This window comes from Pleurodeles waltl, chromosome 10 (genome assembly GCF_031143425.1).
Source record: "Pleurodeles waltl isolate 20211129_DDA chromosome 10, aPleWal1.hap1.20221129, whole genome shotgun sequence".
NCBI lineage: Eukaryota > Metazoa > Chordata > Amphibia > Caudata > Salamandridae > Pleurodeles > Pleurodeles waltl.
The window spans coordinates 1009228816-1009244022 of record NC_090449.1 but is presented as its reverse complement, the minus strand read 5'-3'; the positions used below and the strand labels follow the sequence as shown (position 1 = coordinate 1009244022).

The 15207-nt window shown below is 48.1% G+C and overlaps 1 protein-coding gene across 1 annotated transcript in view; it reads right to left on the bottom strand.

Moving 5' to 3' along the window:
- LOC138262126 (intraflagellar transport protein 70A) overlaps positions 1–15207 on the bottom strand; it is a 142389-nt gene that overhangs the window by 54680 nt on the left and 72502 nt on the right. The window contains exon 9 of the mRNA XM_069211901.1: positions 406–558. Within this exon, the coding sequence (XP_069068002.1) occupies positions 406–558 (153 nt within the window). The remainder of the gene's footprint in view (positions 1–405; positions 559–15207) is intronic.

Genomic DNA, 15207 nt, shown 5'->3' with positions numbered 1-15207 from the left:
TTGTACGCTACACATGAAAACTCAACCTACAAAAGAACCTTTCTGACAATTCAGATCTGACAAATTCGATCTGCTGCTTCATTCAGTCATTAGTCCTAGAGTAAATATTTCAGAATCCTTTTGGTCTTCTAGTAGCTCTTGCAATCTTTAACAAAAGGAAGCATCTTACATCATCCACATTAAAATCAAAATGCCAGTTCCATTTTTAATCATCTTGTATGTGTATGTAAAAGGATGAATTTGTAATCCAGTCAGGAGATCATCATCCATAAACAATGGTACGCTTATGTTCAAAGATGTACAATTGTAAGAGTTCCGCTGTTGTGCAAGACAGAACATATGATATCTTTCACCATAATAAATGCATATCTTGGGCACAAATTGATAGCATTGTAGAACACCTACCTCATACTTGCAGTAAAGAAGCAACAGATTACCGAAGGTTTCTGGAGGGAACGGATTCTGCTGCAAAAGAAACTGCAGCTTCTCAAAGCCTTCAGTAGGCCTAGAGTCCATGTTCATCAGCGCTTGGTTATGAAGAGTAACCGGATCAAGCTCCTGTGAACAAACCAATTTAAAGTTCCATCATATACTTCCAGGGCATGCATCTGTGACAGCATAATCCGGCAAACATTTTCTGCTCAAATGCCCAATACTGTCCAAAATAACTATGGTTACTAACAAGCATATCACTATTTGTTCATGCTCAATCTCACTAGAGATAACTCAATAATAGAAAACGTACTTTTAAGTAGATAAATCACCAGCACAGTATAATTTTGGGAAGATATAATCTAAATTAAGTGTCGGTAATCCTTACCTATGTCTCATTAAAATCAATATAAAAACATGGGCATAACCCACACTGTTAACATTACAAACCATCAAACAGCATCCTACTGTTGTCAAACCTGAACTCTTCATAGTACATTTTGATTTTAATGTGACGTGCAATATAATTTCTAACGTTTGACGGCTGCATAATAATCCAGGTGCCATGGGATTCTTTTTTTTTTTATAAAGAGTTTTATTGATTTTGCAAGAAACAGTGATACATACAATTAACACGATGCCAACGGGCACCGAACAATGATCGAACCTATTGTCCCCAGCAACACATTATAAGTGAAGGTTATACGCATTCTAGAAGCCTGCTGCGGCCTCCCACTTCCCCCATATCTTATTATATTTATTCGGGCATCCTCTAGCCTCATATACAAGTTTTTCACGCTGTGCGCACCAGTCCACTCCCCGTCTCCATTTAGTCAGTGTCGGGGCATCCCTGGCCTTCCAGTCCGCCATTATATCCCTCTTGGCCACCAGACATGCCACCCCTAGGAAAATTCGAAAATTCTAGCAACCCAGTGTCTCCCATAATTCCCAGAAGGAGGGGCAAAGGCGTCTTTTCTATATCTTCCTGTAGGACCCCGGAAACTTCATGCAAAACAGCTTCCCAATAAGTCACCATGGCTGGGAGACCCATATCATGTGGAAGAAGTCAGCTACGGGGTTCCTACAACGGGGGCACTCCGCTGTGGGGCGGAGGCCCGCTCTGTGTAGGTTGGTGTGTGTGAGATAGGCTGTATGAAGATAGTAGGTTTGTATTAATCGGAAGCGAGGAGCCATCGTAAGGGCACGTGGGGCCATCAGTGCTTCTGCCCAATCCATCTCTTCCATGGGGCCCACGCATCCCTCCCATCTTTGGCGGAGCCCCCCCAGGGAACCAGCAGTGCTGGTGATTAGGGTGCGGTATATCTGGGAAACACCTCCCCTGCCCAGGTCTCCCATCAATGCCTTTGCCTCCATGGGGCTATACTCGGGTATGATATCTCCTGTCTGGGCATGGACTAGCAGGGCGTGGCAGAGCTGAAGATACCGGTGGAACTGTGTCTTGTTTAATGAAAAGTGTTTCTGAAGGTCTTCGAAGGACCGCATGTGTGACCCTCCCCAGACGTCGTCCAGTGTGGAAATACCTATGTTATCCCAGTTCTGAAAACCCTCCAAGCCCGCCACCTCCACCAACTGCCTCCCGTGCCATACTGGGGTCTGCTGGGTAAGACACCCCCACCACCCTGTTGACCTCTGAGCTGTCCGCCATCCTTGCAAAACTACCTTGGTCACGTCCGGGACATCTCGGGAGATCGGGCTCCCGTAAAGGGCGCCAAAGATCCGTGAGTAGCCCATCGTCTGTAATTCCAATCGATATGCGGGGTCTGACCACCCACCCCCCACCCAATCATTAATCACGAGCAGGTGCATCGCAAGGTGGTAGTATTGGATGCTGGACATGCCCAAGCCACCGTCGTATATATCTCTCTGGCAAGTTTTGAGCGCCAGCCTCGGACGGGTGCCGCTCCACATAAATTGGCACGCTAGAGAGTCCATCTCCCCGAACCATTTCTTGGGGATAGGAAGTGGAAAGTTTTGCAAAAGATAGAGGAGCCTGGGGAGGATCATCATCTTATAAAGCGCTATTCTGCCAGTGGGAGAGTCCTCCAGCGCAGGAGATCAGTCCTGATTCTTCTAGTTAGCGGTGTAATGTTGAGTTCCCATGTCAACTCAGGAAGAAGTGAGATATGTATTCCTAGATATTTAAAACTGTTCTTCGCACTGGAATGCTTCGTTGCCAGTCCATACAGTCTCGGGAGCGATGTAGGGGAACCAGCAGAGACTTGGTGGGATTTAGAGTCAGTCCCGAGGCTTCCGCGAAGAGGCCCAGGATTTCCAGAACGCGGGGGCCGCTTTTGGCCGGGTTAGAAATATACAGGAGGACATAATCTGCGTATAGCGCCACACGGTCCTCTGAGCCGGAGGGCCAGGACCAGCCCTCGATCAGTGGATCACCTCTCAGCAGTGTCGCCACGGGCTCTATTATTAGCGCAAAGAGCAGGGGGGATAGTGGGCACCCCTGTCGAGTTCCACGGCCAATGGGGAACGGGTCAGAGACCACTCCATTCACCTGGACTCGGACAGTCGGGTTGGAGTATAGGAGTCTCACTAGTCCTTGAAATTTGGGCCTGAGTCCGTTTTTTTGCAGAACCTGTTCGAGGTAGGACCAATCCACCGTGTCAAAGGCTTTTTCAAAGTCGAGTAGGAGAAGCGCCAAAGGTGTGTGCAACAGAATTTTGTGGTGCGCCAGGGCCAGGTGTAATCGCCTGATGCAGTGCCTAGTACTACGAGTGGGCATGAAGCCACATTGGTCAGGGCGTACCAGCGTGGGCATTACCTCCTTCAATCTGGAGGCAAGGATCGAGGAGAGCACTTTGATCTCAATATTTAGAAGTGAGATGGGCCGGTACGCCGAGCAATGTCGCGACGGGGTTGGGTTTTGGGGATCACTACAATTGTCGCTTGGTCGATCTAAGTGGGGAAGCGGCCCAGTCTTTCAGCTTCCTCATACATGTTAAGCAGGTGGGGACCCAGAATATCACTGCATTTGCTATATAACTCTGCCGGGAATCCATCAGGGCCTGGGGTTTTGCCCGATGCCAGATTGGATATCGCATTGGTGACTTCTGCAAGGCTAATGGCTTCCTCCAACCTGTCCCTTGTCCCCGGGGAGACCTTGGGAAGAGTAATGTCATTTAAGAGGGGAGTTTCTCTCTCGACAGCGGGGCGGGGGTGCATTGCATACAGACAGGTGTAGTAGGAGGCGAAACTTTGTGCGATTTCAACAGGTGTTTTGGCGAGGGAGCCCGAGTCCTCTACAATCTCAGGTATAATCCTATTGGCTAGAGGGCGGGTGGCCAACCAATGCAGAAGCTTTCCATTTTTGTCCCCCCAGCCATATATTCGGGCTGCTGAGGCTCTCCACATGTATTTTGCCGAATCACCCCCTCCACCGGCTCTATGGGGGGCCCAACCCGCTGGTCCTCCCCTGACAGTCCCCTCTTCACATTCTCTGCGCAGGGGGAGGGGGGCGAGAAGGAGGAGCGTGCTCCAGTTTAGAGTCCAGCCCCCCCTAACCCCAGGGTCCAGCAATTTCGTGACAGGTCCGGCCTCACCTCAGGCAGGTCGCTGACTTCCGCTGTCAAGTTCGGCAGGCGCGGATTATCTGCACTGTGGGGTCATGGTTGCAAGGCGATTCTGGGAAGCCACCCTCCGTCCGTCTAGATCACGGCCCGTTCCTGGCCGCTGTTAAGGGCTGCGGCAAGTCCCATCAGGGCAGGGGCCCGAAGGGGGCAGAGTCGAGCCACCGGCTCTCTTTTCCGTTGTTTTAGGGGGGAAAGGGGGGGCCCGTCTCATCCTTGGCTCCTCTCCTTCCCTTCCCCTCTCCCCCCTTCCTCAGGTTGCGACCGTACCTTCCGCGGGGCCGCGTCCGATCTCCAGCTCGGCCCCAGCTCACCGCGCATCCCCAACACGCTCCCTGCGCCAATCGGGGCCCCGGGGGGAACAGCCGCGGGCGGGCGCCCCTCTCACCGTCGTCCGGTCGCCTCAGCCCAGACCAGCAGGCTCGCGTCTCAAAGCAGACGGGCGCCGCGGTTCCTCTCGGCCGGCGCCCTCGGGCAGGCGCGCGAGGGCGGCTCCGCTCACCTGGAGCTTTCTTCTTGGGCCGGGGCAGCGCTAATTCTCCAGTCCATGGGGCGGCCGTGCTAGGAGGAGTCGCCGGTCCAGCCTCCGCGCGGCCGAGTCGGCCGAGGCCGCCATTTTGTCATTCGGGCCGGTCGGGCCGTAGCGAGGGCACGGGGCCAGAAATCTTTAGTCGCTCACCGCGACAGGTCCCACAGGTATCCGAGGGCCATGAGGATGTTTGACACGGCGTCCTTCGCTCAGTTAGACCGCATTAACTACGGGCGGATGACGGAGGGGTCCAGAGCACTCTCAGAGTGCGACCGCCATCTTGACGCCCGAAGCCACGCCCCCCCGCCATGGGATTTTTACATCAATAGTGTGGTGCATAATCAAGTGAGGAAGAATGGGACGAAGCAAAATATACTCCAGAGGATGCAATCTGATCAGGATTTATGCTGGTACAGCTGATAATTCTATGCAGGGATACAATTAGCCACAATGGGATTTTTTGTATTGATGCTGTGTGAATGAGAAGGTCTGGGAATTATGGAACATTTTGCTGTACTTTATATCAGTGTCCAGTGATTAAGGTGTTTTGGGAAGGTATGAAAAGATGTCTGGTACAGTTCTGGTGTTTTCAATTGAGCTAAGAGGACAGCAATTCTAGGAATATGGGGAGAGACAGTCCTCAGATACACAATAAAATCTTCTGAGATATGGGTCTAATGTTTGCAAGATGAAACATTGCTTGCCTTTGGTGAAGTAGCTATTCTCCAGATATGGATTATTGGTACATGATGGAGGCGAAGGTGAACTGTGCAATTCGAGGCAGCCCTATGAAGTTTAGAAAAATGTGGGATGCCGCAGTAGCACCCCTACCCTACCCACTGCTTGCCCTGGCCTCTTGGTATTCTACTGTAAGCAATGCTGTTACGTGGGCCTAATGTTGGAACTGGATGTTTCATTTCTGACTGTGACACTAGAAATATCCCTGTTCTGTGCTTTGGGGATCTTCTTGGGAGTTGTATATCCATGGGTTAATTGGGAACAGGCTTTATGTTGTTTGTGTGTGTTGCTGATTGTATTCTATGATGTGAAAAAAATCAATACCTATATATAGTTTTTAGGTCTCGCCTAGGCAGCACATATGCTGTCTCATTCGAGACATGCAGTATCTGCTTTATGGGCTTTTGGCATGCCCATCACTTTTCATTGGTTCCTTTGTGTGGCTTTAAAAAATACTTGCTTTTCTGTGGTCAGTTGCTTATATTTGTCCCTCCTCTTGGTGTGTTGTTTCTGCCCATGGCTACCGGTCCTAGTACCTGTAGCCTTTCACTTCTGACCATTTATGTTTGTTTCGGCACTCTTTTTTTTTTTATTGCATCGGCTTGCACTTAGCTGGCGGCTGCCGGGTGCTTCCTTTGTTCATCACGCACTGCTTCACAGCCGCTGCTTCATTAGGTCGAGCACTTTTTTGTTTGCATTGGTTCACGCTCAGTTGATGGCTTCCATGCATTTCCTTTGTTCAGGGTGTGCAGGTTCACGGCCGCTGCTTCATTAGGTTGAGCACTGTGGGTGCTGTTCAGGTTGGCTTTTGAATTTAATAGCATTTTCGCTACGCCCCTCCCACACAGGGAGAATTAAGTGATTTGTCCAGAATTACCGGATGTCGAGCCAACACTGAGACTCAAACCTGGATCCCCAAATCCAAAGTCGGCAGCACTGGTCGTTACGTCACATCTTCTTTCATGTTTCAGTGTAATGTCTTATTAAGCCTAGGTAAATAATGGTAACAGTGCATCACCATTCTTGACAGCTAGGACATTTTACATCATATCTACTTCTTTTCAGCCACTTTCTTCAGTAGATTGCTTTCATTGGTGTTTGGCTAGTTGCTCCTGCGCTCAGAAATTTACTTTAGGTTCTATGTTCCGAGGTCTTTCAGTGTTTGATTTTATGGGACTCCCTCGTAGCTCTCTGCACTCTCCGTGGCACCTTGTGGACCGCACATCCTGGTATGCGCATACATTCTTGACTACTTAAAACCTGCCATGTTAGAGTCAGGCAACACATATGTAATGGGAATCATCTTGCCCTCTGTCTTGAAACTGGAGCAGTCGAAGAAGCGTCCAAACTTAATTTGACTACCGCTTTGGCCGCACGTGCTCACCCAGCCACACGCAAGGCCTGCAGTTTCAGCCGTTCCTCGGCATTCCATCAATGCTCTCGGCGCTCCCATCAGTGCCCTCCGTGCTCTGGGTTTAACAGGTCCACAAAAGAGGCCGTCACAGAATGCAAGCAGCATCCTCATCCCCCCACCGCCCTCCGGAGCAACTGAGGAGTAGATAAGACCCCGTACACCCCAAGAACACTCTCAGCTCTGCTCTGCGTGCTGAGCCTTCTAGCAATCCCCGGAACAGCACCCAGGTTAACGTGCTGCATGGCTAAACACTTTAAGTTCCAAAATATAAACCGCAGTTGGGTAAAGCATCAGAACTGGCTGAAGGTGTCACACGATGCCACAACAAACAAATCCACTCCGCATATATTCACTACACACAACACATTTTATAATAACATGGCACAAAATTCAACAACAAACACTTCCGCTTTACATTATGCTACATAGTTACAAACCAATAAAATAAACTCCACGTAATTCAACTCCACTCCATGCCACAAAATTCCACTTCACATAATACCACTATGCTACATAATTACACTCCACTCTAAACAATATAATTACACTCCACTCAACACAATTCAACTCCAGATAATTCCACTACACATAATTACACTCCAGCATACATTTCACATCACATATTTACACTCCACATATCTCCACTAAATTTCAAAATACATAATTACATTCCACAAAATAAATTAAACTTTGTAACATGCCACACAATTCCACACCTCATACTACTCCACGTGCCACATAATACTACTCCAAACCATCCGACATAATTCCACACAACACTACACAACTCAATGCCACACATTTCGGTACCACACAACATAATTAAACCCCACATTCAGCGCCACATTATTACACTGCACATATTCATACTCTATTCAGAACAACATAAAACACCCCACATAAATGCACTCTATGCCACATACCAGCAAACCACATAAATGCACTACACACCATGGCACATAATTCCTATAAGCATAATTCCACTCAATGCCACACAGATCCATGCCACACAATTCCAATACACACCAAATAATTCCACACCAAACTACATATGTCAACCACACAACACAATTCCGCAACAGACCACATACCTCCAATACACACCACAGATTTCAGCGTCATGCCTCCAGATTTAACAGCACAGCACATAATTCAAATTCGCAACATGCCACAACACACAGTACCATTCCACATAATTAACTCCATACACACACACACACTAACACACACAATTCCAAAACAAACAATTCCAATACAACCCATCTCTACATCCCACTTACACCAACCCTGTCATCTCTCCCCCACACACCCACTGCCCCTCTCATCTCTCCCTCACATTCCTACTACCCCCTCTCATCTTGTAATTCCACTGCCCCCTCTCATCCCTCCCTCATACTTGCTGCCTTCTCTTTATAGTACCTTCTCACACATGCTACCTTCCTGTACCTCCTCAGGCTGAATACTGGTCCATCCTTTTCCTCCCCCCTCCACCCCCAGGTGCCCCTCCCACTGGTCCCTCTCACTCTCGGTCTCTCATGCACACTTCCCGCCTCTCTCGTATTGGTTCTCTTCCGGTCTTCGAGCACAGTTTAATTCCTGTGCCTTTTCAAGATTTCCATCCCTCAAACCCACGCTCTCCTACTCTTCTTCAGGTGTCTTCTGCATACACAGGCGCACCATCTTTATGCCTCTGTGGTCTGCTCTCCCCTTCTTTCTCTCCTTCTCACAAACTCTTTCTGCTCCTCTTCCTGGAGTTCCTTCACCCCTTCGTGCACAAACTACCTATCCCTCTCTATCTTCCAGTCTATCTATTCTGCGCAGCTCTCACCCCTATCTATTAACCATCCCACATAATTCCACTACACAAATATACTACACACCTCACAATTCCATCCCACACAACTCCACAACTAACTATTCCAATTCAACCCACATAATTCCACTCCAAACCACATACATCCACTCAACTCCAAACCAAAACATATGGGTAAAATACATTGTCATTACCAACACTCTAACTCTCACAAATGCTAGACTGATTGCATTGCAAATGCTTGTTAAAAATATTGTAAGCTATCGGGGTAAAATGGAAAAACATGGATGGATAAAAGCTGGGGAGCTGGCAATTGTAGAGGTTTAAAAGTTGGAAGATTGAGGCCTAGCTAAGGAAAAGTGGAAGGATTTTAGAGAGAAATGAAGAATTATCAAACGATGTGCGAATGACACAGGCATAGCAAGAGGCAACTGCCAGAAAATCAAAGGCCATAGCAGCGTGACAACAGATTTAGCCAGCCAGTAAAGCAGACAAAACACTGCGTGATGAACAACCAATGAGTAGATGAGATAAATTACATATCAGACAGTGAGAAATTAGTTCAAGGGCTTTGAAAGGTAAGGTCAAATACAAGAATAACAGGACTTCAGATTTTAGAGAAGAGGGGCAGCAACATGTGACATGAAAGGTAGCCATTTAAATTACATCAAACAAATAGTAGAGGGTAGAGATAAATCCAGTGTAGCTTAAATCTAAAGACCAGTATGTCAACACCACTATAGCCTGTTCCAAATCTAGAATCACTAACATGTTTGTGGTATTCCTCTTAGCATCTTATGATGAATGCCACCAGCAACACTCATTGGTAGATTAAAATGAAATTTATTAAAACTGTACTACAAATCTGTCTGAGTAAACATACAACAAAAAGCAGAACGGTTTAAGACAGCTTCACTGAACCCTCCCAGATGACATAAGTTGCCTTTACTGACTCCCACACTATTTTAGCCACTCCTGCCCTATTAATGTATTACATTAATAACCAATCTTTATATAGCGCATGACTGTGATAAAGTCATCCTTTTAGCTCTTTTCACCAACATTTTTTCTGGCTAATACTGGTGGTAACTGACTCTAAATGTGCCCTGGCTTCTGCTAACCAGGCCCAGGGCCACTGCTCTGACTGAAAAGGTGTATGGTAATTAGGTATAATTACAACAGGCCACAAGAGACCCCTGTAAGTCCCTAGTATATAATAAGGCAAGGGGTATTCAAACTACCTATAAGTCTCTAGTACATAATAGGGCAGGGAGGATTACAGGCCCAGTAGATTTCCTGCACTGGAATGTGCACTTCTATGTTGCCTGCTGTCACTTTTAAAGGCAGCCCTGCTTTGCAGACTGTCTTTAAAAGTAAAATATATGCAAAATGCAACTTTGGAATTAAAGGTACTTCCGAGGTGGTAATCTACCTTGTTTTTACATACAAGTTACCTCTAAGGTCTCCCCTAGGTGCCTCAGGAGTGGGGTGCCATGTAACTATAAGCAGGGACATTATAAAAGATGTTTTATATGCCCTAGAGAGGGTAAAAACTGCCTATTTCGTTTTTCCCCATTGCAGATATTTAGCTCTGTAGGCTACCATTGGAATATTCTATTTAAGTGTAAATATTACTAGGAATGAGCTAGACATATCATTCAAGGACTCCAAATACTGGTAATGATAAACCCTACAACTTGCCACTGTTGAATTTATCATCGCTAATACAGAAGAGAAGGTATGGGACTTTCTTTTCAGTGAGGCAAAATTCAAGCTTCTAGCAGCCTCTCCTGATTGGTCAGCCTTAACAGGCTTAGCCAGGCTGCTTTGATTGATTAAGGGATAACTGGCCTGCATAGAGGAGAGGTTATCTGGTGGGGGAGCTCTGCAGCTGCAGAGCATAGGCCAGAAAGGGGGCTCGGTAAATCAAACTGGGCTTCAAAGATAACAGGACAGAAAGGAATACCAGCCATGCCTACCCCCCCCCCTTCCTGCAGCCCCCAGCCAGATGGCGGGCCAAGGTATGGAATTTGCAGATGGTCTGCAGAGGGAATGTTAATGGTAATGAGCCACACCAGTAGGTTCGTTTAGCCAGGTCTTGCTCTCCTAGAGACGATTCTTCCATCTTGGATTTTTAAAGTGCAGTGTTTGTGGGGCAAGAATATGCCACACTTTGGAGGAAGCTGTCATGCTTCTGGGTGGTACCCTGCACCTCAATGGACAGGGGTGCCTCCTGCTTGTCCTCCAGACCATCAAATAAATATGTGAGAGCGGCAAAGCCGCAGGCAGATCTGCTGCCTGAAACTACAAGGAGAAGAAGGGCTGCCCTGCTAGAATCCTGGTCTGCACCTCAAAGGACTGCTCTCTGAAGGACTGCTCCTACTGCACACTGGGAACTACAGCCCTGAGGACTTTGCCTTGCTTCTAAAAGGATTAAGGAGTGTACTCCCTGAAAGCAACAGGTTAAGAGAGGTTCCCGGCACCATCTCCCTCAAGAAGTCCCCAGCCTGGAGTGCACCCAGTGGGCTTTTAAGGATCTGGCTAGGTGCACTGTGTGAATTGTAGTCCCAAAATTCCAAGGACCATCTCGGAGCGTTGAGTCCCTTGGACTTGTGTTTTGGACACTTTGAACCCTAAAGGGGAACTTTAGGAAGAAGCTCCAGAAGTTTGGAGCAACTTTGGAAAAAGGTCCAGAAGTGGACTGATCCGACGACAAGAGTCAAGCCGACTGCTTTTAACCGCTACCCGGCCTGAATTTCAGGTTTGCCCCTCTGGAAGCTCGGAAGCTCCAGACTTACAGGATTTGACTAGGGCCTCGCAGAAAAGCCATCCAATGACGCTGCATGAGTGGACTGGAGTGGACTGCACGACGTCCAGAGGAAATCCTCCAGAAAAGTTTTCAAGTCTGAAGGTAAAATTTTGACCGAGGCCTTCTGCTCAGTGTATTCGAGAAGGGCTCCATCGTGGTCGGCGTTTAATCGTGACCAGATGTCTGACGGTCGGTGCTACTGGCTTTTAGGCGCTAGAAGAACGAGTTACTTACCTTCGGTAACGCCTTTTCTGGTGGATACACTAGCTACCTGTGGATTCCTCACTCATTGAATTTTCCCCCTGTGCCAGCTTTCGACGGAAATTTTCTTCCTAGCTTCTGCACGTCGATGAGGACGTCACAATTGCCCACGCGACGCCGTCTGACGTCATACAGGCAATAAGAGGGCCTCGCCGACGTGCCGACGTCAGTACCAACATTTTTTACGTGCCTCTGAGAGGAATAGGCAATTGAAACAAATATTAATACAACAATATTTAATTATACCAAATAGATAAAAACATCAGCTCAAAAATGTCAATACGCAAAATTATATACATACATACTAGGTACAGCAATATCACAAATTCCTTTTTCTACTTTTTTTTTAAACATGTACTTATATACATAAGTAAATATATACACTATATATAAAAGCCATAAACTACCAAGAGGAGCTCACCCAAGGATAATTTGGTAAGACCAGACAGGCAACGGGGAGGTGGGAGGGACCGTGAGGAATCCACACGTAGCTAGTGTATCCACCAGAAAAGGCGTTACCGAAGGTAAGTAACTCGTTCTTCTGATGGATACAACTACCTGTGGATTCCTCACTCATTGAATAGAGTCCCAAAGCAGTAGCGCACTCGGTGGAGGGTGCCTGAATGGTCAAACCAAAAAATCCTGCAGCACCGACCGTGCAAAATGGCCATCCCTCCTAACCTCCGAATCCAAGCAGTAATGCTTTGCAAAAGTGTGGAGGGATGACCAAGTTGCGGCCTTGCAGATGTCAACCACAGAAACACCCCTGGCCAAGGCCGAAGAGGTCGACTTAGCTCTGGTGGAATGAGCTCTTATTCCATCAGGGGGTTCTTTCTTTGCCAGAGAATAACACAGCTTAATGCAAAGAATGACCCACCTGGAGTGTTCTCTTGTGGACTGCCCTTCCTCTCCTCTTTCCCACGTACCCGATGAAGAGTTGATCCTCCAATCTAAACTCCTTCGTTCTGTCCACGTAGAAGCTTAGCGCTCTTCTCGGGTCTTAACGATGCAACCTTTCTTCCTCTTTCGAAGGATGAGGCGGAGGATAAAAAGAGGAGAGAGTAATAGTCTGACCCAAATGGAAGGGTGAAACAACCTTCGGCAAGAAAGTAGCCTTGGTCCTCAACACCACCTTGTCTACATAGAAGGATGTATACGGGGGTTTGACAGAAAGAGCCTGCAACTCACTCACTCTTCTAGCTGAAGTAATTGCAACAAGGAAAACAGTCTTCAAAACCAATAACCTTATGGGGCAAGAATGCATTGGCTCAAACGGTCAACCCATAAGAAACGTTAAGACTAAATTCAAATCCCACTGAGGCATAATTAAAGAAGTGGGAGGAAACTTATTAATGAGGCCTTTTAAAAATCTTAATACTAAAGGAGATTTAAATAAAGAAGGTTGGTCTGGAAGACACAGAAAGGCTGACAGGGCCGACAAATAGCCCTTGACCGTAGCCACTGTACAACCCCTCTGTGCCAGGGACAACGCAAAAGACAAGACATCTGATAAGTGGGCACGCAAGGGATCAATTTGCTTCTCTCCACACCAATTCACAAATTTAGCCCACCTGCTAGCGTAGATAGATTTAGTGGAGTGTCGCCTGGCCGATAAAATAACATCCACTACCTCAGGTGGGAGAGAAAAGGAACTCAGGTTGCCACGTTCAATCTCCAGGCATGAAGGTGCAGGCTCTGGAGGTGGGGGTGTAAAACCTGCCCCTGCGATTGCGAGAGGAGGTCTGCCCTGTGAGTGAGACGAAGCGGTGGGCACAGAGAGAGTTGGAGAAGATCTGAATACCATACCCTCCTTTGCCAATAGGGAGGTATTAATGAGACTTGGGCTCGGTCTTGGCGAATTTTCCTCAGAACCCGAGTAATCAAAGGTATGGGGGGGAAACGCGTAGAGCAACTCGTCGCCCCCAGGACATCTGAAACGCGCCCCCCAACGTCCCTTGCACCGGATACTGGAGGCTGCAGAACAACGGGCAGTGCGTGTTCTCCCGAGTGGCAAAAAGATCTACCCGAGGAATTCCCCACATCTGGAAGATTTGCCGGGCTAGATCTGGATGAAGACACCACTCGTGATCGGTCGAGAAGTGCCGACTAAGACTGTCCGCACGCACGTTCAAGACTCCGGCCAGATGGTTTGCTACCAAGCAAATCCGATGGTCCCTTGCCCAGGACCATAGTCGCAGAGCTTCTCTGCAGAGAAGGTACGACCCTACTCCTCCCTGTTTGTATATATACCACATCGCGGTAGTATTGTCCGTCAGGACCTGAACCGACTCACCGCGAAGGGAAGGGAGGAAGGCCTTGAGAGCCAGACGTATTGCCCGCAACTCTAACAGATTTATGTGAAACATCTGTTCCACTGGAGACCAATGACCTTTGACCTCCAGGTCCCCCAGATGAGCTCCCCACCCTAGAGTGGAAGCATCCATTATTACTGTGGTCACTGGCGGAGGCTGCGAGAGCGGCCTTCCTTGGGAAAGATTGCCGTCCACAACCCACCATCTTAGATCCACTGCAGCGTCCCTGGAGATCTTTACCGATCCCTCGAGATCTCCTTTGTGCTGAGACCACTGCTTTCGGAGGCACCACTGAAGAGCCCTCATGTGCCAGCGAGCGTGAGTGACCAACAGAATGCAAGAAGCAAACAGACCGAGCAGACATAGGACCTTGAGGACTGGAATGACCGCTCCACTTTGAAACATTGGAACCAACGCCTGAATGTCCTGAATCCGCTGAGGCGGAGGAAAGGCGCGATTCAATGTTGTATCCAGTACTGCCCCTATGAACAGGAGGCGCTGAGAGGGCTCCAGGTGAGATTTGGGCACGTTCACCGAAAAACCCAGGTCGAACAACAACTGGGTTGTCGACTGCAGGTGACGTAGCACAAGCTCCGGAGACTTGGCTTTGATCAACCAATCGTCCAGGTAAGGAAATACCGCTATTCCCCTTCCTTCTGAGCTCTGCTGCAACCACCGGCATCACCTTTGTGAAGACTCAAGGTGCTGAAGTAAGACCAAACGGAAGGACCGCAAACTGATAGTGCCGCGATCCCACCACAAACTGGAGATACTTCCTGTGCGACTTGAGTATTGGGATATGAAAGTAAGCATCCTGCAAGTCAACAGACACCATCCAATCTCCTTCGTTCAACGCCAAAAGCACCTGAGTCAAGGACAGCATCTTGAACTTTTCCTGTTTGAGGAACCAATTCAAAATCCTCAGGTCCAGGATTGGCCTCATCCGACCATCCTTCTTGGGGATCAGGAAGTATCTTGAGTAACAACCCTGACCCCTCTCCTGCTCTGGAACCAACTCCACTGCACCCTTTCAAAGGAGGACTAGAACCTCCTGTTCTAGTAACAGGAGATGCTCTTCTGAACAGTAGGATGGGCGGGCGGGATGGGGGAGGAAACTCCCGAAAGGGAAGGGCATAGCCTTTCCCCACAATGCTGGTGACCCAGGAGTCTGATGTTATATCCTCCCACTTGTGGAGAAAGTTCAATAACCTCCCCCCTACAGGAGTGGTATGTGAAGGAATTGGTGGAAGACTAAGGCTGCTTCCCATGCTGCACCCCTCCAGAGGAAGAGGAAGAGGTA